General features: G+C 53.9%; 1 protein-coding gene across 1 annotated transcript; it reads left to right on the top strand.

Annotated features, from left to right (window-relative positions):
* Positions 1-470: 470 nt before the first annotated feature.
* LOC142418833 (adenylate cyclase type 10-like) lies at positions 471-14,023 on the top strand. Its single transcript, XM_075521212.1, is given in 16 exon segments — positions 471-562; positions 2,128-2,237; positions 2,790-2,979; positions 3,915-3,967; positions 4,837-4,990; positions 5,706-5,898; positions 6,460-6,546; positions 6,988-7,271; positions 7,897-8,033; positions 8,890-9,006; positions 10,019-10,273; positions 10,963-11,317; positions 12,105-12,303; positions 12,698-12,805; positions 12,964-13,142; positions 13,846-14,023. Coding segments are annotated over 16 exon segments (2,691 nt in total).
* The last annotated feature ends 5,770 nt before the right edge of the window (positions 14,024-19,793 follow it).

Raw genomic sequence — 19,793 nt, forward strand, 5'->3', positions numbered from 1 at the left:
ACATTTTGAAAGACTTTGGCCTCTCCTAACAGCTCCCTTCAGGAGCTCTAAGAGATTACAGTGCTTTTATCTTTTCTGGGGTAATGCTGGCAAAATTCAGGGATGTGTTCTCTACCTTTCTATCCCCCTACAACAGAGGGAACTCCAAATACAGAGAGATCAATATGATCTCTTTGAACTAAGGCTAATGCCATTATTTATGACCATCTGGTGTGCATAACCTTTATCACTGGCTCCTTTGGTAAAAACAGAAGAGTGTGCTGCTCATTTTACAACTTGCTGGAATAACAGTCGGCCCCTGGAAGCAATGTCTTCATTCCAGGCACTGTGTCAGCTGCTGAAGCAGGCCACCAGGCTTGTGCTTGCTATCTGCAGAGCGTAAATCTCAGCAATTAAGGAAATAATTCATTAACATTCAAGGATGTAAAGTACATCCTTGAAGAATTAGAGCCCAACAACTTGCTCTCTACATGCTGCTGCACACATCCACCATCCTCATGAAGGAAAGGCACAGAGACAGAAGGACTTCTTGTAAGACAGTGGAGTTTCCCTTGACAATGAGGTAAGAAATAGCTCCCGTGTTGCCTTGTAGCCATACTGGAAAGCTCAGGGGCCACCTCTGGGCAGCAGAGCTGGGCTGGGAGACGGACCCAAGGCCAGGCTGAGGGGCCCCATGCAACCGCTCAAAGGATTTGTGCTGGTGCAAGTGGATCAAAGGAACCAGCTAATGTGAAGGACCTGGGGGTGTTGGTTGACAGCCACCTGAATATGAGCCAGCAGTGTGCCCAGGTGGCCAAGAAAGCCAATGACATCCTGGCTTGTATCAAAAATAGTGTGGCCAGCAGGAGTAGAGAAGTGATCGTGCCCCTGTACTCGGCACTGGTGAGGCCGCACCTCGAATACTGTGTTCAGTTTTGGGCCCCCCACTACAAGAGAGACATTGAGGTGCTGGAGCATGTCCAGAGAAGGGCAGCGAAGCTGGTGAAGGGTCTAGAGCAGAAGTCTTATGAGGAGCAGCTGAGGGAACTGGGGTTGTTTAGCCTGGAGAAAAGGAGGCTGAGGGGAGACCTTATCGCTCTCTACAACTACCTGAAAGGAGGTTGTAGACAGGTGGGGGTCGGTCTCTTCTCCCAGGTAACAAGTGATAGGACAAGAGGAAATGGCCTCAAGTTGCATGAGGGGAGGTTTAGACTGGATATTAGGAAATTTTACTTCACTGAAAGGATTATCAAGCATTGGAACAGACTGCCCAGGGAAGTGGTTGAGTCGCCATCCCTGGAGGTATTTAAAAGATGTTTGGATGAGGTGCTTAGGGACATGGTATAGTGGTGGTCTTGGTAGTGTTAGGTTTACGGTTGGACTTGATGATCTTAAAGGTCTTTTCCAACCTATACAATTCTGTGATTCTGTGATTCTGTGATGCATCTTTGCAGAGTCCTTGTAGAATTGCTTATGGCAGTAGGACTCTGTCCAATGACTTGGTCATTTTCTTTTTTTTTTATATTTAAGCACAAACATGTGTTTAATTCGCCTCAAGGGATACAATAAAAATTCCCCAACAAACCTGATTCCAAACCCACCAAAGTCATCTTACATAGGGAATCTTAAATCAACCTCTCCATTGTACTACTGGAAAACAGTTTTTAGCAATGCCTTTTACTTGCAGCATCTCATGGGTTAATGATTTCTGATGCCCTATCATTTACCAAAAATCCCAAGCAGGAATCCATTTCAAGGCCACAGTGCAAGAACTCTATTGCTATTAAGTGTTGCCTATCACGACGTTTTACTCGTGAATGGGACAACATAATTCCTTAGCAATTACGAAGCCAGTTCTTCCAGTCTATATCATATTATGCAATTTTAGTTATTTTGTGGGATTTGTTTTTAATTTTTACTTCACCTAAGCAGTATGCAATTCACTTCTTTTTGCTGCACTACCATACCACTAAGAACAGTAACTATTAAATGAGAGGGATGAATATCAATCCTAGCAAGGAAAAACGTTAATGGAGTTTGGAATAAATGATCTGACTGGTCTAAAATGTTCTGCTCTATTCCTAGGGTAACTCGTCTTCCCAAGTGAAGAGCAGCCATAATGTCAGAGGACTTAAGCTGAAATTACAGGTGCTCACTACTTCTTAAAAATCAGGCCCGTCCTTTTAAGATCTTCTTATGTAATGATCTTCACAATGTTCAGATGATCTTCTTCACTATTCACAGGCAGTATTGTCTCAGTACTTGTTTTATATTGGGGGTGTTGGTCGACAGCCGGCTGAATATGAGACGGCAGTGTGCCCAGATGGCCAAGAAGGCCAATAGCATCCTGGCTTCTATCAGCAATAGTATGGCCAGCAGGACTAGGGAAGTGATTGTCCCCCTGTTACACAGTAATATGATTACTGTGTAAAATTTCCTGTTACACAGTAAACTGATTTGAGTCAAACTGAGCTTTTGTAGATTAAGTAGCTATTAAAAAATCTGAACTTTCCTATTTATTGCTAAGCTGTAGCCATATGAAATTCAAGGATCCACTGGGGTGGAGATCCACCGGGCTGGGAGAGGGCTTGCCCAGCAGCGGGTCAGGAACGGCGCAGGCGGCCCCAGTCCTGGCCCGGAGTGGGAGAATGGGCTCCGTGGCCGGTTGTTCCCCTGGGTTCTGCTGACCCCGCTGTGGGGTCGGCCTGTGCTGGAGGCGAGGCAGCCATTGGCCCGGAAGGTCGCCACAGGGCTGGTGGCACAGGTACATCAACGCATGCTCTCTCTCTCTCTCTCTCTCTCTCTGGCAGTCATTGGCCAGAAGGTGAATTTGGCAGCCCGGATGATGGTTCACTACCCTGGGCTGGTGTCCTGTGATGCAGCGACCTACGCCGCCTCTCAGCTGCCCCCTTACTACTTCAAGGAGCTGCCGGAGAGAAAGATGAAAGGCCTTAGCCATCCTGGCACTGTCTATCAATATGTGGGGATCACCGAGAAGAGGTGAGCGTCCTCTGAGAGGGCTGGATGAGGGGACGGTGGCACCAAGGGTGCAGCCTTGGCCAGCAGAGAGGAGTTCTGCAGAGAGAGACCAAGCTGGTCTCCCTTCCCTGTGGCTGAGACAGTCGGAAGCCCTGGTGTGGGAAGCTTTTTGCCTCTCTCCCCTGCTGTCTCCTGCTGCTGAGAGAGCAGGAGTGAAGCCACAGGGATGGGGAAGGTTTGTCTGTCTTGGTAGACGCAACGTGACCTTGCAGGCTTTGACCAAATGGCTTTTGACTGTGCTTTCTGTGCTGTGCTTGCTCCACCACGTGCCCTGCTAATGCTGACCCAAGGAGGTTTTTGTCCCGGCTGCTTCCAAGCAGGAAGCTTTGGGCCAGTCAGGTTCCCATGGGGAAATGTGGACCATTGGCACACTCTTCCTCACGTCTTCCTGCTGAAATCCCGGCTCTTCCTCTGGGCCAGGATTTGACCTTCTCTTTGGATGACGGTTTGAATGTTAACATTGCCGTCTCGTTGAAACTACAGGAAGACTTGAGCCAAAGGCGCGAGGTGCTTGGCGTCCCAACCTGTTCAGTGACACAAGCCCTCCTTTCCAAGACACTTGTTTTTCTTGGCCAACGTGGTAAAGCTGCCTGCTAGGCAACAGCACACCCCGGCTTCTTTCACATGTCTCCGATTTCTCTGGATTTGGCCTGTGGTGATGGACTCTTGATACGTTCTCCTGTCCCCCCGTGGCCGTTGGGCTTCTTTATGCTTGAAGCTGTCCCAGGGTGCAGCTTGAACTTTGGCTGGGGGAGTGTGCAGGGGATAACTTGCTGCTGAAAAGAAAAGCAGGTACCCAAGGAGCACATCCTGCCCCTCCGCGCCAGGCTGCTTCTGTATGTGCCCTGGCTTCTCACCAGCTAATTGACTTGTGTTTTCTTTTCCCCTGCTTCTAGCATATTTGGCATGGGTCTTACCAAGGAGAGGTCAGAGTACGTCCCCTTGCTGGGTAGGTGGAGAATGCCTTGCTCTTCTGAACCCCAGTTTCTTCCCCTTGGTAACTTTTAGTGCCACGCTGGGAAGGGAGAAGCTTTTGTCAGGGATGGCATGACGTGCAGCAGCCCTAAGGAAGCGCTGCCTGTCTTGGCCCCTCCTTGGTGGGTATTTTGGGGTGGAAAGCAGGGGGAGGCACCTGGTGCTCGCTGCTGTGCTCCAGGCCTGGTACGAAGGTTCCTTTCAACTATGGAGCTGCTCACAGCCTGGGGGCTAAACTGATCCCTGTCTTTGGGATGAGGAAAGAGATTTCCTTCTGCCAGACGGACGGAGAGTTTTGGGAGTGGGTTCTCCCCCTTGTACTCCTCAGAGTTCCTTTCTTGGCAGCATCTGGGGCATAGACATGGAAATGTCAGAACCCACGGGATGCCTCGAATCACTCGGCGTCTTGCCGGATGTTTTGGGCCCTGTTATGGGTTAACCGCAGTAGGCAGCTCAGCCCCACAGAGCCGCTCGCTCCCCACGGTGGCATGGGGAAGAGAACCGGAAGGGTGAAAGTGAGAACACTGGTGGGCTGAGATACAGAGAGCTTAATAGGTAAAGCAAAAGCTGCGCATGCGTGCAAGGCAAACGCAGGCATTCATTCACTGCTTCCCATTGGCAGGCAGGTGCCTAGCCCTTTCCAGGAAAGCAGGGCCCGCCACCGCTCTGAGGAAGGCAGAGGTGCAAAAGCTGGGATGAGGGGGCGGGAAGGAGGCCTGGGTGCAGGCAGGCTGGCGGATGTGGTGGCGGGGAGGGAAGCTGCGGTGGAGGGTGCCAGGAAAAGGGACGGCTCTTTGCTTTTCAGCACGCCCCAGCAGCTCGTTTTCTTGTTTGTCTTCACAGGTCGGGAGAAGGAGGTTGACCTCTTTGTCAGCTGCTTGAAAGCCTATGAGGATTTAGGAGAAGGGCACATCCTGGCATTTGAGGGCACGGTGGGCTCCGGAAAGAGCCACTTACTTACTGAACTGGCCTATTTAGGCCAGGCTGCGGGCCACAGGTACAGGTTTCTGACTTGTAGCTTTGGGACACTGCCCCTGCCCATCCCCTGACAGCCATGGAACACTCCAGCCCCTCTGGCAGCGCGCCTGGCCCTTGGACTGCAGCCTCCCGAAAAAGCCTCCTGGAGACACTCCCTAGGAGCATGTGCATGCTCTGCTCCTGCCTCCGCCTCTTCGGGGAGCTGGAGGTGGCTTCTCTGAGCCATGGCCTTTCCTCCTTCACCTCTGGGCCAGGCACAGATAGAAGGAAAGAGCCCAAGCTCAGTGCTTTTCATCTGACGCCAGACCCAACAGACAGCAGGGTGGCCTGCCTCAGAAGCTCTGCCTGTTTCCCAGAAGGAGCACTGCCCAGAAGGGGCAGAAAAGCCTTCCTGTGGTCTGGGAGGCGGCCTGCTGAGGTCTGGAGCCCAAAGGCAAACTCACCACTTGCTCCATCCTTGCCTCTTAGCCCCGTGAGTTCCTCTGCCGGGGGGATGTAGCGAGACCTGGGCCGGCGCTGCAGAGACACAGCGTCTCGACCCAGCTCTCCCAGTGGCTTGGCAGCAACTGCCCCCCTGTGCCCTTTCCCATATGAGGAGCAAAAAGCTTGGCCTTCTCTGGGAAGCACTTTGAGATGGGTGGCTGAAGAGCCCCCCGCAAGGGCATCTCCACCCCTTTTGTCTTAGAAGGCTTGGGCTGTCGGGGATCTCAGTCCTGTCTGCTTTTGCATGGCAGGGTGGTTGCCGTGGAACTGCTAGAGGTCAACGTGAGGCAGTCCTTCTCTGCCATCCGTACGCTGATGGCCAGGGCCCTGGGCCTGCAGGACTGTGAACTGTGCAGTGATAGGCAGCGCATGCTGCAGACAAAGCTCCGAGGGACAATCGAAGAGAGCAGCTATTGCCTCCTCAATGACATTTTCCTCGTCGAGGTGAGAGCGAAAGGCCTCTCTGGCCCTGGAGAAGGCCTTCTCCTGAGCTTTTCTGGGTCAGACATTGTGAGGGCATGCTGCTGGGAGTGCCTTAGCTCAGGGGTGGGAATCGCGGGGGTCGTACCACACGTTTCCCATTCTGGGGCCCGGGGGGCTCCCTGTCTGTGTTGAGTTCATGTCCCACGCTGCATCCGGCAGTGGCCGGTGCCTTGTTCAGCGGATGCTGAACAAGGTGGAAGTGGCATTGGAGAGAGGCTGTTGCTGACCTCGTGCTGAGGTCACCGCTATGTGAGCGGTCTGCTCCAGGCAGCCCAAGATTCCCGCAGCCTGAGAACCAGCTCTTCAGCCCACCCCCAAGCCCCAGCTCTGCCAGAGACCCTCAGCAGAGGGCCTCTGCTTTAGGCTGCAGGTGAAGGCCCCACCGTGGCCCTTTGCACTTGTGCTGGGGAGAGGTAAGGCGCTGAGGCCAGCAGAGGTGGTTTGCGCTGCGGTCTTGCTTGGTGGGTAGGTGTGTGCCTAGCCCCGGAGTGATGTTTCTCCCTGACTTGCTTTTCCGGCCAGTTTCCCGTTTCGGACGAGGTTCGCGAGATGTGCGAAACTCAAAGAAAAACGGAATTGCACACGACTTTGGCAAAAGTGCTAGAGACGGTGAGCATTTCTCCTTCCTTCCTCCTGGGTCAGAGAAGGAAAACAAGCCTGCCGGCTGCGGGCTCTGTACCACAGCAGTGTGAGCGGGCGGGAGGACCACGCCTCTGGGTCATTGCCATTCAGGGCCTGAGAAACCCCCCACCCCCCACCTCCCCACCGCAGCCCCACAAACACACCCAATAACTTTCCTCCCATCAGGTGTGCCCTGGAGGAGAAACAATGTCTTCTGCATTCCCTTGCCCAAGCTCCCTCCTTCTGCAGGGCAAGTGATGTTAGGTGTGACCTTAAAGTCTCAAACAAATGAAGTCAGCGTCTAAGCAGGGAAGTGGTTGGGGAGAGACTTCAGAGCATCCTCTCAAGAGACAGAGGCTAAATCTCCTCCCCTGGAAGACACTGGAGAAGCCACTGGATTCCCCTCAGAACAACCTGCTTTTTTTTCAGACCATTGGAGGAGAATTTGGCATATTTGTCATCGACAATGCCCATTTCATCGACTCTGCCTCCTGGAGTATCATGTCACCCGTGCTCCGAAACGTCTCCCTCTTCATGGTCGTGAGCTTAGCTCCAGGCTACGCAAGAACAGAGAGCTTTTGGAAAGCCGCAGCAGGCAGCACAAGGTCCCAGAAAATCACCTGTCTTCATCTGGACAAGCTGAAACCTTCAGCTGTGGTGCAGAAAGCCTGCCAGGACCTTGGAGTGGACACCATCTCCAGGGATCTAGCAAGGTAAGTTGGAGGCAGGGGAGCTCTTCCTGAGGGCTTGAACCTATGGAAGGGAACATGGAAGAGAACCAGCCCCCCAGGAAAGGGAGCACAGGGCCGCTAGAAGCATCAGTGACTCTAGCGAGTACTGGACGTGGGTTGCTTGTTACGCCTCACCCTGGCAGGCGTGAGCTGAGAGTGGGCAACTGCCTAGAGACGGAGCGTGGGAAGTGTCCGCCCTTCGCTGTTGCACAGGGAAGAAGGGAGGAAGAGTCCCGAGCCCAAGCGTGGCTGGGGTGTGAAAAGGCCTTGGTCTAGGTGGCCAGGCTGTGGGGGAGATTCCCTGGGGCAGAGGTCTGCCCTGCTGCCAGAGAGGGTCTAGGCTCCTGAGGAGAGGAAAGGCAGGGCTCGCTGCTCTGTGCTTTGGGCATTGACCACAATTCTTTTCCCATGGACTTCAGCGAAGGCTGGAGGTTCAGGGGGGCCCAAAAGCCCAAGCCAGCGGGAGGACCATCCCTTTCAAAAGTGAGGTGTAGCTCTGGCGAAGATGCTGGCTACCCTGATATGCCCGAGTGGCTCGCCGCCCACCTGAACCATGTTTCACCTTACTTTCCCTGTGCTGGCCACTGCCGGGTCTGCTCCTGTCCAGGTTCCTGATCCAAAGGAGCTCGGGGATCCCATATTACTGCGAGGAGCTGCTGCGCTGCCTTCGTTGCAACAACATGCTCTTGTTCCGCACCCGGAGGCACGGTGAAAAAGTAGAGGACAACTGGGAGAGCCTGATCAGTAAGCACCTTTGCTGCTGACTAGCGAGTTGCTGTGGCGCATTCTCCACAGCACAGTCTTGCGCCGTCATTCCCCCATGGATCTGGGCAGAGTCAGATCCTGCAGCAGTGCAGAACTTGGTCTGGCGGAGGTGTGGGCTCCTGCATGCCTTGTTTTGGGCCAGCCAAAGCAGGGGCTAGCGAGTTCTGGTGGCTTGGAGGGGCCTAAATTCTTAGGGTGGGGGGTGGGGGGCTAAAACACGGGGGAAATCGTTCCGAAGCACGTGTGTTTCTTAGGCATTCTGATGGGCGCGTAATTTACCTTGGCCAACACCGGCTCACTTGAGAACAAACCCCAGCTTGAGGGGAGGGACAGGCCTGGGAAACTTGAATCCAAAACCATAAATCTCCACAAGGGTGCTGGTAACGGAAGAAAACGGTGGTAATGCCACCGAGAGGGCAATGCCAGCCAGAGTGCCATGGCCTTGGGAACAGCCAGGACTGACGCTACATTTTGCATGATCAGCGGCAACTTCCCTGGCTGTGGAGGTAGCACTGGCAAAGGCAGCAGTGCTGCTGCTTTCTGTCCCGGGGCGTTCAGTCGTCCCCTGGGAAGTCTGGAAGCTTTGACTGTTTGGGAAAGCTGGTCTGAAGGCAGAACGTCTTGGGGAGGGCTATGCAAAGAAATGCTTGCAGTGGGAACTGTTTTGCTCTGCTTCATGGCCACGTGATTAAGCGCAGGCAGGTCAGGGTGCCCGCACTGGCCCACGTAAGGTGGGACTTGTCCCATCTCAGGTGAATTTTGAAAGGTTTGCAAGCTGCAAGTCACTTTGCAAATGGCCTTATTTGTGTTCTCCTGCTCCACCCAGCTTCTGCAGTCGAGGCTTCACCCCTGGCAGCAACCTCGAGCTCGGGCGCGGGGAATGAGGGCAGGGTCTGCTTCATCAGACCAGATGCAAACCTGGAGAACACCGTGCTGCCTGCCACCTTGAAAGGTGAGGGGCCGAGCGCCGCTCTGCCAGCTCGCGGCTGTGCTGGGGCCCCTTCCCAGGGCATTGGCTAGAGGGAGGCTGGTCATCTGCGTGCTGCAGAGTCACCCTCTCAGCTTGGGGGTTCTGCTGGGAAGTGGCTCCGGTCCAACTAGAAACAGGCCTGGGGCTGCGGGCAGCCTACTGGGCATGGACTAGCTGTGAGCCTGCTGGCTGCTTTCCAGCAGCAGGTAGGCGAGAAAAGGTTCTTGGTGCAACAGTAGAATGACTCCCTTTTCTCACCGAAACAAATCCTCTGCTGGGAAAAATCTTTGACTTGCCTCTGATTCAACTTTGAACAGGGCTTCTACCTCGCTATTCTGAGTTCCCCAGCTAATGCTGGTCTCAAGGCACTTAATCCAAACCAAATCCTTTTTTTTTTCTGTGGCTTGGCACGGAAATCCCCCTGAAGCCAGGGAACCTGGATGGGGGAACCATCAATGAGTGTCCCTCCTCTCTAGCCAGAGCCATTTGTATGAGCCCTGAAGAAACGTCATGCCAAAGCATGCCTGCTATGAAGTTGCTTTGTCCAAAAAAACAAAAAGGAAGAAGACCACAAGAAAGGAATAGTTTCATCTGGCCAAGTTAAGACAACCGTTGTGGGGAGCTCTGAGTCCGCCTCTGAGCTGCAGTGGGGAAAGTTCTCTGTCCTCTGTGTGCACGGTTGGGCCAAAACCTACTCCAGATCTGGTAGGGCGTATCATGGGATGCATGAACCTGCTGGATCCTGCCCTGCTCAGCCTTGGTGGGGGGGCGTTTGTTTGAGCGTCTCGCTTTTCCGCAGGCCTTGTGGCCTACGATTCCAACAGGAGCGGAGCCACTCTGAAGATGCCTCCCCTGGGTTGCGATTGCCCAGCAGGTGCAGTCCCAAGGAGAGGAGGCCAAAGCCTACCCCATTTCATGTGTTGAAACTTTCCAGCCTGTCCAGCCTGAGCATGGGGAACAGGCAAGAGAGAGATGTGGTGCTTCTTTTTGACAGAGATTGTGCTGGCTCAGCTGGACCAGATCAAGCTGCTGAAGCAGATGGTTTTGAAGTTTGCAGCTGTCATCGGGCCAGTGTTTACCACCCAGCTGCTGTCGCACATCCTTCCCGCTGGCGTCAGGCACAAGATGAATTGCTTGTTGGACATGCTGGTGAGGGACAACATCCTTAAGTGGCTGAAAAACCCAGAGGTGCCAGAAGATGTCCAAGGTCCTCCCAAGGGGCCAGCCACCTCTCTGCAGGCAGAGAGCGGTAAGTGGTAGCAGTAAGGTGGACAAGGGAGCTCCCAGCTGTGTCCCGGTGGGGCTCCCCAGGGCATGGTGCGCTTCCCCCTGGTGATGGGTGGCGGGAGCTCAGGCAGGCACGGCCGTTTGGGATGGGTTGTTCAGAGATCTTACAAGTCACTCTCAAAGCACAACAGCTTTGCGCTGGAGGGAAGTTCCCACCAGCCATCCCAAGTGCCTCTGCTCCCCTGCCTCCAAGCGCTGCTCGTAGCGCAGGTGTGGGAGGACATGTGGAATCCCTGACATCCTCTCCCAGCTGCCTGCAGCATCCAGATCAAAGATGCCCTCCAGAGTGCCCCAGGGCCTTCAAAAGGCTTTTATTCAGCTTTGATTCCCCTGTGGCACAGCGGGGGAAGCTCAGGAGGCTGGGGAGTGCCTTGCCATGAGCGGGGAGAAAGCACTGGCCAGGGCTTGCTTCGGCTGGCGGCACTATCCCTAGCTCCTGCTTGGAGTGCAGCTGAGCACTGTGTCCCCAGGGCTGTGCTAGCGTCAGCAAGGCAAGCCGGGCCCTTTTGCCCCGTGCTGCAAGGCTTGGTGTGCAGCAGCGCTGGTTCGCCGCCAAGGATGCGCACCAAGGCATGACTTTTGTGCCCCGGCTGGGATGGCCCTGAGCCCTGGTCCCAGCTTGGGCTGATGCCAAAGCCCTTTGCCTTGCAGGTGTGGGGCGTCCCTCTCCGAGCAAGAAGACCGTGGAGCGGCAGTCTGGCGTCCTGGCCTTCTGTGTTCTGCTGCTGCGGGAGGCTGCCTATGAGCTGTGGCCCGAGAGTCAGCAGGTCGCCTTGCACCGCAAGTGTGCCGCTTTCCTGGAGCGGTACGCACACAAATGCAAGAGCTGCAGCCAAGGGGACTTTGTTGCCTTCCACCACTTCGCCGTCCCCAGCACCCAGGACAGAGGGAGCTGTCAGGCCCCTGCTGACCAGGACGACTCGCGCAGCTGGGGGGCCTTGGTGCTCGCAGGAGAAGAGCTGAAGAGGGATAGGACCCACGCCGCTGAGGGTATGCTGTGCACCATGCTCCGCAGCCCGGGCTCTCGAGGAGGCCAGGGGTGTGTGCTGGGGATCGGGTGGGAGTAGATCTGCTAGGGATGAGCCCGGGAGGTGAGGACGACCACTGCAGACTTTCCTCAGTGTGTTGGGACTCTTGCAAGGATCCTTGCAAGCCCACTGGGAAAGGGAGAGCAGCTCTTAGCCCAGGGTATGTGAGGAGGTATCTAACCCCCTGTTTCCTTTCCAGATGCTGCAGATGCTCTGCAGCAGCAGCAGCAGGCTTTCATGGAGGAGGATTTTGGGTGAGCAGACAAGGTTTTGACTATTTTTGAAGCCAGTGAGTTCCAGGTCTCCAGAGGAGCAAAGGAAGCACCGGCATTTGGCTGCCGGTTGTGACGCTAGCTTAGGGCTTTCTGTGGGGTGGGAGCTGGGAGGAGATGGCCATGGAGTTAAGAGAGTGCTTGAGGAAGCCCGTGGGCTCAGAGGGATGGTCACACTACACTGGCGAGCCCTTGCTTTCCAGTTCCTACACAGTAGCGCTGCAAAAGCTGCAGGGGAAAAGCCGCCACAGGGACTCGGGTGGTTTGCCTGTGGGAGGTGACAGAAAGCCCAGCTTGTCTTTTTCTTCCTACCTACAAAGCACCTGTTTGAGTCCTGCCTGCCCGTGGCCTCGTGCTCTGCTTTGAACAAAGGGCTTCTGATGCAGTCTCTGTGGGGAGAAAGACCAGGATAGGTGACGCCCGTGTATTCTTTGCTCTCTTCTTCCCCTGGGAACTGTCCTCTGACTAGTGTGGCATGGCGGTTTCTGCCAAGGAGCGAACAGACAACTGAGCTGCCCAGCAAGACCGACGGGAAGCACAACGGTGCACGCTCATGTGAATGCAAAGGCATCGTGGAATAGGTGCTTGTGCCTTTGGCTCGCCACTACACGGCAATGGGCGATGCTGCCAGAGCCTTTTACTACCTTCTGGAGTGTGCGGCTGCCTACCTGCATGTCTCCAACAGCTACATGGTGAGTTGCCCTGCTTGCCAGCACCTGCTGTGCACGGAGTCCTCTCAGTCACCTGGCTCTGGGCAGGACAACTTCCCCGTTGCAATAGGGCATGCCTTCGCGGGGTCTCGGAAGGGAAACGTTGGGGTCAGATGCTGACTTCTTCCTCCGGTTTGCCTCTTCTGCGGCAAGAGACACAGGGCACTGTGCCCTTAGCACGAGGTGCGTTAGGAGGGAGGCGGTCAGAAGGATGACTGGTGCCTGTGCTCTGAGCCAGCGTGACTGTGTTTGAGTGGGCAGCACCAGGGGGAGAGACAGGCCCTCTTCAGACAGATGCCAGAGGCAACGGGGGAGGACGAGGCTGGCCATGGGCTCTGCACCCATGCTCACCTGCTCTCTGTGTGCTTGCGCAAAGGCTCTCGTGAAGCTGAACGAAGCAGAGGTCCTGAGGAACTCAGTGGAAGAGAAAGCGAATGTGATAGCCCGCTTTGAAGAGGCCACCTTCTTCAGCCTCAAAGGGGAGGTAAAGAGACGGGGAGGTCTGGAGGGATCTCCTGGGGGATGGAGCTGGATGCCTTCCCCAGTTGCAGAGGACATCGCTGGCATGTCCAGCCGCTGGCAGATTCCTGCAGTCTCTTAGGCAACTAGTCCATATCGGGATGTTTCCCTTTTCCTGTGCAGGTCTGCTGTCATCTGGGACGCATGAAGCTGGCAAAGAAAATGATCAGGGAGGCTTTGAGCCTGCTCAAAAGGCAGTTCCCCCGGACCTCTGTTGGAGCCTTTGTGGAGTCTCAGGCGGAAGAGTTGCAGTGTGCCGCTTATGTTGCCAGAAGAGCATCCTCCCTTCCGCAGGAGGCCCGGTAAGAAGCAGAACTGAGAGCCCAGGGGAGGAAGAGCCATTTCCTACCTCATCCCAGGCATCCGGGCCCAGACCTGCCTACACTTGAGGCCACACCTAACCTGGCGCATAGGCCTCAGCAGGACCGAGGCATTAAGGAGCGATGTGCGGGTAGAACAGGGAACGGCAGAGCCCCACACTGCCCCCCTCCCTCCCTCCCTCCCTCCTTCCCCGTGCAGCTGTGGGAACAAAGCACGCCATTGGGTAAAAAGCAGCTTGCAGCTGGGGATGTGTCTCTAGCACGTGTTGGCTGCGGCAGGGGGTTGGTGGTAGCTGGGAGCAGAGAGCTGTAAACAGGGAGTGGAGGCTGAAGAGGGGCAGGGGTCTGGAGGCAGGACCAGAAGGACATGGGGAAGGAGCAGGAGGTGGAGGTGAGGTGTGAGAATGAGGAAGCTCAGAGGGCGATACCCCTTTTCCTGCCGGTTCCCGGCTTTGCTTGGCTCCCCTGGGGCTGTACTGCCAACACGCCCTCTCGAGCGGTCAGCTTCCCCCGGCAGCACTTCTTTGCTTGCCCCCTTCCGCTCCAGCAGCCCTCCCTCCATCAGCTCCCTTTCCTCCGAGGAGGTGTAACTGGCTTGTCTGCCGCCCTGCATTCCCCTGGCCCTGTCCGATTTCACACTGTACAGCCAGAGCCTCTGGGCCCAGCAGTTTCTCTTGTGTGGCAGGAAGAAGAGGCTAGCCTGGCTGCTGCGGCAGAGCTGCTGCCTTTCCTTACTGGAGCACCTCTTTAGCCTGGAAGGCACTTCCAGCGGACGGATGTTCTCCCGCCTGGCAGCGCGCATGAAGGCCAACACGGACAGGGCAGCGGACTGCTATCAGGCAGCAGAGTCCCGCCACAGATAGACCTAAAACAGAAGGGTGGAAATGAAGTTATCTAATTAAACATCTCTTTATTATGACCTCTGTTGTCGAGCCTTTCTTTCTGAGGCACGGAAAGATACACTATCTTATTGTTTCTGTTGAGGGCTACTGTTGCTCCATCAGCAATGGCTACAGCTCTCTCGCAGACCCTGGTGCAAACACACGATTGAAGACACTTCGGATTTCAGGTCACATTAAAAGCAGAGGCCCTCTAAAACCCTAGCTTGCTCTGCTGCTCTTCACAGAATCACAGAATCACAGAATCATATAGGTTGGAAAAGACCTTTAAGATCATCGAGTCCAACCATAAACCTAACACTGCCAAAAACCACCACTACACCATGTCTCTAAGTACCTCATCCAAACGTCCTTTAAATACCTCCAGGGATGGCGACTCAACCACTTCCCTGGGCAGTCTGTTCCAATGCTTGATAACCCTCTCGGTGAAGAAAAATTTCCTAATATCCAGTCTAAACCTCCCCTGGCGCAACTTGAGGCCATTTCCTCTTGTCCTATCACTTGTTACTTGGGAGAAGAGACCGACCCCCACCTCTCTACAACCTCCTTTCAGGTAGTTGTAGAGAGCGATGAGGTCTCCCCTCAGCCTCCTTTTCTCCAGGCTAAACAGTCCCAGCTCCCTCAGCTGCTCCTCATAAGACTTCTGCTCCAGACCCTTCACCAGCTTCGTTGCCCTTCTCTGTACACGCTCCAGTACCTCAATATCCCTCTTGTAGTGGGGGGCCCAAAACTGAACACAGTATTCGAGGTGCGGCCTCACCAGTGCCGAGTACAGGGGCACAATCACTTCCCTAGTCCTGCTGGCCACGCTATTTTTGATACAGGCCAGGATGCCATTGGCCTTCTTAGCTGCCTGGGCACACTGCTGGCTCATATTCAGGCGGCTGTCAACAAACACCCCCAGGTCCTTCTCTGCCAGGCAGCTTTCCAGCCACTCTTCCCCAAGCCTGTAGCGTTGCATGGGGTTGCTGTGGCCCAAGTGCAGGACCTTGCACTTGGCCTTGTTAAACCTCATACAATTCACCCCAGCCCATCGATCCAGCCTGTCCAGGTCCCTCTGCAGAGCCTTCCTCCCCTCCAGCAGATCAACACTCCCACACAACTTGGTGTCGTCTGCAAACTTACTGAGAGTACACTCGATCCCTTCGTCCAGATCATTGATAAAGATGTTAAACAGAACTGGCCCCAACACCGAGCTCTGGGGAACACCGCTTGTGACTGGCCGCCAACCGGAGTAAACTCCATTCACCACCACTCCAGCCAGTTCTTTACCCAGCGAAGAGTACACCCGTCCAAGCCATGAGCAGCCAGTTTCTCCAGGAGAATGCCGTGGGAAACCGTGTCGAAGGCTTTACTGAAGTCTAGATAGACAACATCCACAGCCTTTCCCTCATCCACTAGGCGGGTCACCTTGTCATAGAAGGAGATCAGGTTGGTCAAGCAGGACCTGCCTTTCCTGAACCCATGCTGGCTGGGCTTGATCCCTTGGTTATTCTCTACATGCCGTGTGATAGCACTCAGGATGATCTGCTCCATCAGCTTCCCCGGCACCGAGGTCAGGCTGACAGGCCTGTAGTTCCCCGGGTCCTCCTTCTGGCCCTTCTTGAAGATGGGTGTCACATTCGCTAATCTCCAGTCAGCAGGGACTTCCCCAGTTAGCCAGGACTGCTGGTAAATGATGGAAAGGGGCTTGGTGAGCACATCTGCCAGCTCCTTCAACACTCTCGGGTGGATCTCATCAGGCCCCATAGACTTGTGAGTGTCTAAGTGGTGCAGCAGGTCACTCACCATTTCCCCCTGGATAATGGGGGCTCCAGTCTGGTCCCCATCCCTATCTTCCAACTCCAGGGGCTGGGTACCCATAGAACATTCGGCCCTGCTAATAAAGACTGAGGCAAAGAAGGCATTAAGTACCTCAGCCTTTTCCTCATCCTTGGTCACTGTGTTTCCTCCCCCATCTACTAGGGGCTGGAGATTCTCCTTACCTCTCCTTTTGCTGCTAATGTATTTGAAGAAGTGTTTTTTGTTGTCTTTTATAGCAGCAGCCAGACTGAGCTCTAGCTCAGCTTTGGCCCTTCTAGTTTTCTCCCTGCACAGCCTTGCTACACCTTTGTAGTCCTCCTGAGTTGCCCGCCCCTTCTTCCAGAGGTCATAGACTCTCCTCTTTCTCCTCAGTTTGAGCCAGAGCTCTCTAGTCAGCCAGGCCGGTCTTCTTCCCCGCCGGCTCGTCTTTCGGCACCTGGGGACAGCCCGCTCTTGTGCCTTTAGGACTTCCTCCTTAAAGAATGTCCAGCCTTCCTGGACCCCTTTGCCCATAAGAGCTGCCTCCCAGGGGACTCTCTCGACCAGTCTCCTAAACAAGCTGAAGTCCGCCCTCCGGAAGTCTAAGGTGGCAGTTTTGCCGACCCCCCTCGCCACTTCTCCACGTATCAAAAACTCAATCATTTCATGATCGCTCTGCCCAAGACAGCCTCCAACCATCACATCGCTCACAAGTCCATCTCTGTTCGTGAACAAGAGGTCCAGCGGGGCACCTTCCCTCGTTGGCTCACTCACCAGCTGCGTCAGGAAGTTATCTGCCACACGCTCCAGGAACCTCTTGTTCCTCACCACCCATGGACGGTCAGCCGGCTACTGCTGCTCCCTATCTTTCCCCAGCTAAAGGGGAGGAGAAACCTGTTTAAAAAGGCACGGGTGACAGGCAAAGCCCCAGATGCCCAGGGGACTTTGGACAGCTATCTCCAAAGCTTTTGCCTTGTCTGAACCCGTCAGGGGACTCAAAACAACACACCCTTCTGCCTAGCATTGCCCCCAAGTCAGCGTCTGCAGCAAAACTCTACAAACCATTATGGTGTATAAGCAGCGCTGCAGACACTGGGGAAAAATGGGGGGACTCGGCACGCAGGTAGGTCATACGTCTGCTCCTCCTTCCCTTCCAGCTGGCAGCACTCCTTCTAGCAGCAGAACTCCTTAGGCTCCTCCCCTCTGCCTGCCTACCAATGGCTTTGCCATGAGAAGGGTTTGCGTCTGGAGGTTATCTTCTGCGCTTCGCACTCAGGCACCTGGCAGACTTCAAAACTGTGGGCATAGCTACAGGTGTGCTGGCTGAGATGGGCAGCCAGCTCACTGGCGAACTGCAGCTCAGTTAGGGACCTGCAGAATGGCAGGGGCTTCATTCAAGGAGCTTCCAGTCACCTGCAGGAGCTCTGCATATGCAGCTTTCTCCCTGGCACCCTCCGTGGCACAGAATTTCCATGGCCACCACAGAAACCTCAGGCGTGCCGAGCTTACAGCTGTGCCACGCCTTCTGGTCCAAAAGCTTCCGTTTCTCCACACAGGTGTTAAGCAGGACTGGGGTCCCTCTAGCTGCACGTAATGGCATCCCTGCTGCCAGCTGGGACCGTCAGTATGTGTGGCATCTACCTCCATGGCCACTTGTGCCTTCAGCTAGGAAGGCTGTGGCTGTGCCACAAACGATTGCCTTCCGGCCTTACGTTTCTGTCTTACAGGGTGTGAATTTGGATGTCCAGCCGGCTGTTTGAACGTTGCAGATTTTCACCGGCACTGGCATGCACTGCCCTCCTCAGACTAGCTCCTTGCAAACTCCACCATCTTTTCCATCCTTTCCAAGCGGTATCTATATTGCGAACAGACACCTGCAAAGAAATACCTGAGCGTAACATAAAGGTTTGGTGGAAAAAATAAAATAAAACAAACATATGTATTTGTCTGTAGCCGTTCTTCTTCTTCCTCCCTCTTTTTCCTCTCCCCTATTCTTTCTTCTTTAATCTCTACTCGGCTTTAATCTCTACTCTTTCTTTAATCTCTACTCGGCAACGAGTGGCTGAGTGGGACTAATGTATCTGGCATTTCATGTGACCCTGGAGCTCCCTATCAGTGCTGTTTAGGGGGGTCTCCCACCAGCGCAGCACAACTGAAGGCCAGCCCAGGTTAGTCCTGATGCAGTAGGTGGGAAGTGCTGGTTTTGGCTGGGGAGGGACTGTGACCTGGACACTCTCACAACCAAGAGCATTCAGTTCCCCTGTTTGCGAGTCATGGGTGGGTTTTGTCAAGAGAGTCACAAGTCAGAAAACAAAACTCATTGGTTTTTCTTTAAAGTCATCTCTGAAAATGAGGCTTGGCAGCATGTAAGCCTTTCACCTGTGGCACTGGGGCGTTTCCCTCTCCTGCAGAGTGCAGTACTTGGGAAAGCTGCATCCCTGCCACGTACACCCATTGCCAGTCAGTTCCCGAATCTCCACACTAGTGCCTTTGCTCATTCTGTGTGAGTGTGCAAGGGAGAGGAACTGAGGGGTGAGCGTATTTTGGGAGGCAGCGCTGCCTATCAGTGCAGGGGTGCTCAGGGCAGCAGTTGGGCAGACTGGGTGATACGGGGTCCTTCAGCGTGGAAGGAGGAGCGCTGGGAGGGGGTGCTCGCAAAGCCCAGCAAGGCAGCCTATGATGATGTAGAAAGCCTTTTCTGCCCGCCTCCTCTACCCTTCAGTTGCAGCTGCAGAGCAGAATTGTGGTAAGACTAGCTTTGTCGTCGAGTTCTTGTGTCATCTGCCTTGCTCTGAGAAGATCCTCCACGTCGGCCTTAATGGGATCTGCTGTATTCAACCAGAACACGTTTAGATGTTTTCCAAAGGCGTTCTTCCCCCTTTTAGTCTGCAAAGCTTAACCTCTTTCTTTTTCCATTGCCGGACTATATCCTTGATTATTTTTTTTTTAATTCTTCCTACTTTGCTGAGTGCTCCAGACCTTTGAAAATGCCATTTTCCAAGACAATAAATGAGTCGTTCAGCATTTTAAAAAAAGCAAGAAGCACTTTTTGTATTGTCCCTCCAATATATAACTCTGGTGTGACTTTAGTTCAAACTACATGTCTCTGTCTTTCAAAGCTGAAAAGGATGCCTAGTGAGAGGTATACATTCTTTTTGCTTTCTGCAATAGGAAAACAGTTAAGGAAAACAAGGCCTGCCTTGTAAAACAAGCCCCCTGGATGACAGTCTTGCGGCTTGCAAAGTCCAGCTGGATCTTCCTGGAAGGGGAGCCTGTGGATTCTTGACAGCCCATCAGTTAGTGTGACTGGTGAGGTTTGTTTCTTGCCATTGTCTCCATGTTTGCTTTGTCAGGTGAGTGTCTCTGCCTGTTTTGGTTTCTGGCTTCCCCCTTTTGCCTTGGCAAGTTTTAGAAGTCACTGAAAATGGGAACTTAGAGCTTAGTTTGGTTTTGTGTGCTGGGTGCCTAATCCTTTCCAAAAGAGGTTTTTCATACTCTCCTGGAAACTTTCAATGTAAGGGCAAATCTGTCCATTAACTTCTCAACTCTTTTTAACAGAAAGGAGTGAAAAAGAGAAGCTTTGCGTGCTGATTTTCAAAAGATGGTGTGGCTATGGTCTTTCTTGCCTTAAGTATATAGGGCATGAGAGAGGGCAAAAAAAGTGTGCCCTTGGAAATTATGCATCTCGAGAACTTGCTGAAAGAGCTATGTGGGACAGAAATCTTTTCTGCTCAAACTCCTGTTAAGGGCAAAAAGGGAACAGACCTTCTATGTGAAGTCAGGACTCTTCTTATTAGTATAACTGAAATGTGAATCCAAATGGAAGAAATGTTATTAGTCCAGGTCCAGTTCTTAAAGAAAGATAAACTACAAGACTACTGCTATTACAGAAGGAGTCTCAGGAATACAGGTTCAAAGCACAAGTCCTGTTCTCTACCCGTTTTCCTCTGCT

The sequence above is a fragment of the Mycteria americana genome, chromosome 19 (genome assembly GCF_035582795.1).
Source record: "Mycteria americana isolate JAX WOST 10 ecotype Jacksonville Zoo and Gardens chromosome 19, USCA_MyAme_1.0, whole genome shotgun sequence".
NCBI lineage: Eukaryota > Metazoa > Chordata > Aves > Ciconiiformes > Ciconiidae > Mycteria > Mycteria americana.